The 6,433-nt window shown below is 49.3% G+C and overlaps 1 protein-coding gene across 1 annotated transcript; it reads right to left on the bottom strand.

Annotated features, from left to right (window-relative positions):
- Positions 1-5,232: 5,232 nt before the first annotated feature.
- On the bottom strand, positions 5,233-6,114 carry APOL1 (apolipoprotein L1). The gene is given in 1 exon segment (XM_054469831.2): positions 5,233-6,114. A coding segment is annotated over 1 exon segment (837 nt). The 5' UTR covers positions 6,070-6,114.
- Between the last annotated feature and the right edge of the window lie 319 nt (positions 6,115-6,433).

Genomic DNA, 6,433 nt, shown 5'->3' with positions numbered 1-6,433 from the left:
ATCACAAGCTGAACTTGAAAAACTTTTCTCAGTGTAAAGATCTGTTTTTCTTTTTAAAGAGAAAGACTACTGAGAATTCTTAAGACTGAAGGAATGAACACCCTCCTGTAAAGCTGGTGTGAGTGTAAATTGATACAATTTATTTGAATAACAATGTGGTTCTAGGTATGGAAACATTTTTAGATGTTAATACCCTCTGACCTAGTCATTCTATTTCTGGAAATAGCTTAAGATAGGGTGAGATCGGCCGGGCGCGGTGGCTCACGCCTGTAATCCCAGCACTCTGGGAGGCTGAGGCGGGCGGATCACGAGGTCAGGAGATCGAGACCCTCCTGGCTAACACGGTGAAACCCTGTCTCTACTAAAAATACAAAAAACAAAACAAAACAAAACAAACAAACAAACAAAAAAACAAAAAAGCAGGGGCCTGTAGTCCCAGCTACTCAGGAGGCTGAGGCAGGAGAATGGCGTGAACCCGTGAGGCGGAGCTTCCAGTGAGCCGAGATTGTGCTACTGCACTCCAGCCTGGGAGACAGAGCAAGACTCTGTCTCAAAAAAAAAAAAGAAGATGGGGGGAGATCTGGCAAGACGGCTGAATAGGAAGAACAGCTCCAGACTGCAGCTCCCAGCAAGATCAACACAGAAGGCGGGTTATTTCTGCATTTCCAATGGAGGTACCCAGTTCATCTCATTGGGACTGGTTAGGCAGTGGGTACAGCCCACGGAGGGCGAGCAGAATCAGGGTGGGGTGTTACCTCACCCAGGAAATGCAAGGAGCCAGGGGCCTCCCTCCCCCAGCCAAGGGAAACCATGAGGGACTGTGCTATCCAGCCCAGATGCTATGCATTTCCCACAGTTTTTGCAATCCACAGACCAGCAGATTCCCTCATGTGCCGACACCAACAGGGCCCTCTGTTTCAAGCACAAAACTGGGTGGCTGTTTGGGAAAGACACTGAGCTAGCTGCAGGACTTTTTTTTTGTACCCCAGTGTCTCCTGGAACCCCAGCAAGACAGAACCGTTCACTCCCCTGGAAAGAGGGCTGAAGCCAGGGAGCCAAGTGGTCTTGCTCAGCAGATCCCACTCCCACGGAGCCCAGCAAGCTAAGAACCACTGGCTTGAAATTCTTGCTCCAGCACAGCAGCCTGAAGTTGACCTGGGCCACTAGAGCTTGGTAGAGAGAGGGGCATCCGCCATTACTGAGGCTTGAGTAGGTAGCTTTTCCCTGACAGTGCTAAGGAGGGTGGGGAGTTCAGACTGGGCGGAACTCACCACAGCACAGCAAAGCGGCTGTGGCAAGACTGCCTCTCTAGATTCCTCCTCACTGGCAGGGCATCTCTGAAAGAAAGGCAGCAGCCCCAGTCAGGGGCTTATAGATAAAACTCACATCTGCCTGGACAGAGAGAGCACCTAGGGGGAGGGGCAGCTGTGGGCGCAACTTCAGTGGACTTAAACGTTCCTGCCTGCTGGCTCTGAAGAGAGCAGCGGATCTCCCAGCACAGCGCTCAAGCACTACTAAGGGACAGACTGCCTCCTCAAGTGGGTCCCTGACTCCCGTGCCTCCTGAGGGAGACACCTCATACAGGAGGGCTCTGGCTGATATCAGGTCAGTGCCCCTCTGGAACGAAGCTTCCAGAGGAAGGAGCAGGCAGCTATCTTTGCTGTTCTGTAGCCTCTGCTGGTGATACCCAGGCAAAAAAGTTCTGGAGTGAACCTCCAGCAAACTGCAGCAGACCTGCAGCAGAGGGGACTGACTATTAGATGAAAAACTAACAAACAGAAAGCAATAACATCAAGATCAACTAAAAGGACCTCCCCTCCCCAAAAGCCCATCTGGAGGTCATCATCCTCAAAGATCAAAGATAAATTCATGAAGATAAGGAAAAACCAGCACAAAAATGCTGAAAATTCCAAAGACCAGAATGCCTCTTCTCCTCCAAATGATTGCAACTCCTCTCTAGCAAGGGCACAAAACTGGATGGAGAATGAGTTTGACGAATCGACAGAAGTAGGCTTCAGAAGGTGGGTAATGAGAAACTCCTCTGAGCTAAAGGAGCATGTTGTAACTCAGTGCAAGGAAGCTAAGAACCTTGATGAAAGGTTACAGAAGCTGCTAACTAGAATAACTAGTCTAGAGAAGAAAGTAAATGACCTGATAGAGCTGAAAAACACAGCATGAGAACTTCGTGAAGCATACACAAGTATCAATAGCCGAATTGATCAAGCGGAATATCAAAGATTGAAGATCAACTTACTGAAACAATGTGTGAAGACAAAATTAGAGAAAAAAGATGACAACGGAACAAATAAAGCCTCCAAGAAATACGGGACTATGTGAAAAGATTAAACCTACAATTGATTGGTGTACCTGAAAGTGATGGGGAGAATGGAAACAAGCTGGAAAACACACTTTAGGATATTATCCAGGAGAACTTCCCCAACCAGCAAGCCAGGCCAACATTCAAATTCAAGAAATACGGAGAACACTACTAAGATACTCTTCAAGAAGAGCAACCCCAAGACGCATAATCATCAGATTCTCCAAGGTTGAAACGAAGGAAAAAATGTTAAGGGCAGCCAGAGAGAAAGATCACGTTACCTACAAAGGGAAGCCCATCGGACTAACAGGGGATCTCTCTGCAGAAACCCTATAAGCTGGAAGAGAGTGGGGACCAATATTCAACATTCTTGAAGAAAAGAATTTTCAACCCAGAATTTCATATCCAGCCAAACTAAGCTTCATAAGCAAAGGAGAAATAAAATCCTTTCCAGACAAGCAAATGCTGAGGGATTTTGTCACCACCAGGCTGGCCTTACATGAGCTCCTGAAGGAAGCACCAAATATGGAAAGGAAAAACCAGTACCAGACACTGCAAAAACACACCAAAATATAAAGACCAATGATACCATGAAGAAACTGCATCAACTAATGTGCAAAATAACCAGCTAGCATCGTGATGACAGGATCAAATTCACACGTAACAATATGAACCTTAAATGTAAATGGGCTAAATGCCCCAGTTAAAACACACAGACTGGCAAATTGGATGAAGTCAAGACCCGTTGATGTACTATATTCAGGAGACCCATCTCATGTGCAAAGACACACATAGGCTGAAAATAAAGGGATGGAGGAAAATTTACCAAGCAAATGGAAAGTGAGAGTCCAGTGAGCAAGCAGGAGGGGCCATGGAAGCCTCATTCCCCAAGACCCTGGAAGAAGGATCATGAGGAAGGGAAGTCAGGCACCCAGAGCCCAGGGGAGCCTCCATTGGCACCACAAAGGCACAGCCATCAGTCAGTGTTGATTGGACCCAAGTCTCCAGGACACAAGATGGGGAGAGCTGGGTGGACCTGAGATATCACCTTGTCCAGGCCCCCTTCTACAGCTGATGAGGAAACTGAGGCTCAGAGAGGCTAGGTCTCGTGACCACAAGTGGGGTTGAACTCCTGGACACACCTCAAGTTTCCTTGACCTGTTCCTGGCATCTCCTTTCATTTTTCGTTTCTTCCCAAATTAACTTCTTTCCAACACAGCATTTCAAGTTTCCCTGGAACTTCATCGGTCCATCAGTGTCCCCTGGTCTGGAAGAGCACCGGCCACTTGCCAAGGCCCCCACGACTCTGCTGCCATCACAACCACCATCACCACCATTATGAGAAAAACTTGAGACTGATGGCCCCCAAAGCTTGGAAGGAGCTGTGAAACCAAAGAATGACTCGAACAAGTCCAGCTTGGTGAGTAGGTGAGTTTATTAGGACTTACACACAGGGCACTCCTGGGCAGCGGCAGGACAGCTCTAGAGATCTGCGCTTCCTCCCAATGCTAAACTGCTTTCATTCTAATTTTCTGACTGTTTACTTACCGGGTAAGAGCGATGGGACTGTTTTCATTGGTTGGTTCTCAGATACTCTCTGGGAAGTTTGGGTTCTCAGGGACACCTGCTCCTCAGCTGGGGACCATGGCCATGGCCCACCACCTGCCCTTCAGGATTCAAGCAGGGGACATGCACCCTTTAGTAACCTGGAGGGGACCCATCACATGACAACCACCCCAACCACCATCATCAGGAAGCCACTGCCTGACTGAGATATGCTCCTAGGAGGACAAGGGAGAGTGGATGCTGGAAAGACAGGGCAGGGGACCATCACCAGGGGAAGACTTCATTCTTTGGAGGACATTGAACCTGGGGCTGGGTCTGTAGTGGAGCTGCTGTTTCTTCTCCTGTATCCAACTGTTCTAATTCTTTGGTTTTCTCCATTTTCAGCTCTTTCTTTTCCTGGCCTTCTCATTGCTGGTTCCTGCAAGCCTCCTCTCTATTCTTCCGTCAATATATTCTTTTTTTTTTTTTTTCTTTTTTTGAGATGGAGTCTCGCTCTGTCACCCAGGCTGGAGTACAGTGGCGATATCTCGGCTCACTGCAAGCTCCGCCTCCCAGGTTCACGCCGTTCTCCTGCCTCAGCCTCCCAGTTAGCTGGAACTACAGGCGCCCGCCACCATGCCCAGCTAATTTTTTGTATTTTTAGTAGAGATGGGGTTTCACTGTGTTAGCCAGGATGGTCTTGATCTTCTGACCTCGTGATCCGCCCGCCTTGGCCTCCCAAAGTGCTGGGATTACAGGCGTGAGCCACCACACCCGGCCCCCCAATATATTCTTTAGTCTAAAGTAAACTGCTTCTTCCCATTCCCCACACTCTCCAGTTCCCACTTTTCCCTTATTGCAGGCTCCAGTGTTCCTGCCTTCTCCTTGCCGCACTGCCATCTGCATTAACCCCTCCCCTGCTGTGCTCAGCTACAGAAATGCCAAAGTCCCTAATACTCAGCTCCATAAACTTTACCTCACCCTCTTTATCCCCCTAATAAAATGTTTGCATTTGGGCCAAAAGCGATGGCTCACGCCTGTAATCCCAGCACTTTGGGAGGCCAAGGTGGGCGGATCAAGAAGTCAGGAGATCGAGACCATCCTGGCCAACATGGAGAAACCCCATCTCTATTAAAAATACAAAAATTAGCTGGGCGTGGTGGTAGGCGCCTGTAGTTCCAGCTACTTGGGAAGCCAAGGCAGGAGAATCGCTTGAACACGGAGGCAGAGGTTGCAGTGAGCTGAGATCGCACCATTGCACTCCAACTTGGTGACAGAGCAAGACTCTGTCTCAAAAAAAAAAAAAAAGTTTGCATTTTGTCCCGGCCTGTGCCAGGCATATCTCTCTTGGTAGCTGCCCTGCCCTGTGGTCACCGTTCTTGGCCCGCCTGCAGAATCTTATACTTATTGTTGAGACTGTTTAGCTTCTCCTCCAGCTCCTGAGCCACCTTCTTCAGCTCCTCAGCTGTCTCTGACTTTGCCCCCTCATGTAAGTGCTTTGATTCGTACACGAGGCTGACTACATCCAGCACAAGAAAGATTGTGCTTGCAGGGGCCACATCCATGAACCTGACTCTTCTGCTCATTTCCGGGATGGGGGGTTCAACAACTCTCTCCATCTGTTCAACGCTTCCAGCTGAGATTGGCTCAGTGACCCGGGGGCGTGGGGCTGAGGCATGCGGTACTGACTGAGGATTGGCTGTGGCTCATCTGATGGCACAGATGTCCTTCCCAATGCCTTGTGTGAGTTGGTTAGTATTGCCAGCTAAGGAAAGAAAGTTGGGTGTGTTCTCACCTACAAACTCCTTCATCTCCTTTATTTTGTCAAGGCTTTTGATGACCAGGTCGTGGGCTTGGGCTTGTGTCCACCACTTCTTTGCGTAGTCCACGGTACTGCTGGTAATCCCGGTCAAAGCGGCTGCAATTCCCAGCCCCATCCCAGGTTCCAAGAGTACAAGGCTGCCTCCCTCCGTGAAGGGTGCCAGACCCACGCCGGCGAGGGTCAGGATGCCAGAGGTAACGCTGAGAGAGCCGGACACCACATTGGCGATGGTGGTGCCTTTGTGGACCTTCTGAACCCCATCTGCAAGGGCACGGAGCCTTCTTATGTCATCCTCAAGCTCACTTTTCAACCGAGGAAACTCTTCCAGAAACCAGTTTCTGTGCTGCTGGCCTTTATCGTGCCAGTTTTTGTCTTTCATGACCATATGTCTTGCAAGGTTGTCCAGAACTTTACAGAGCTCATCTGCCTCATTCCTGCACAAGGAAAGGTTAAAGGATTAAGAAATGCAGTTTTGGCTTGGTGCAGTGGCTCACGCCTGTAATCCCAGCACTTTGGGAGGCCAAGGCGGGTGGATCACGAGGTCAGAAGATCGAGACCATCCTGACTAACACGGTGAAACCCTGTCTCTACTAAAAATACAAAAAATTAGCCGGGCATGGTGGTGGGTGCCTGTAGTCCCAGCTACTCAGGAGGCTGAGACAGGATAATTGCTTGAACCAGGAGGCAGAGCTTGCAGTGAGCCGAGATATCGCCACTGCACTCCAGCCTGGGCAACAGAGCGAGACTCC

The sequence above is a fragment of the Pongo pygmaeus genome, chromosome 23, assembly GCF_028885625.2.
Source record: "Pongo pygmaeus isolate AG05252 chromosome 23, NHGRI_mPonPyg2-v2.0_pri, whole genome shotgun sequence".
In the NCBI taxonomy this organism is placed as follows: Eukaryota; Metazoa; Chordata; class Mammalia; order Primates; family Hominidae; genus Pongo; species Pongo pygmaeus.
This window is presented reverse-complemented; position numbering and strand designations above follow the sequence as displayed.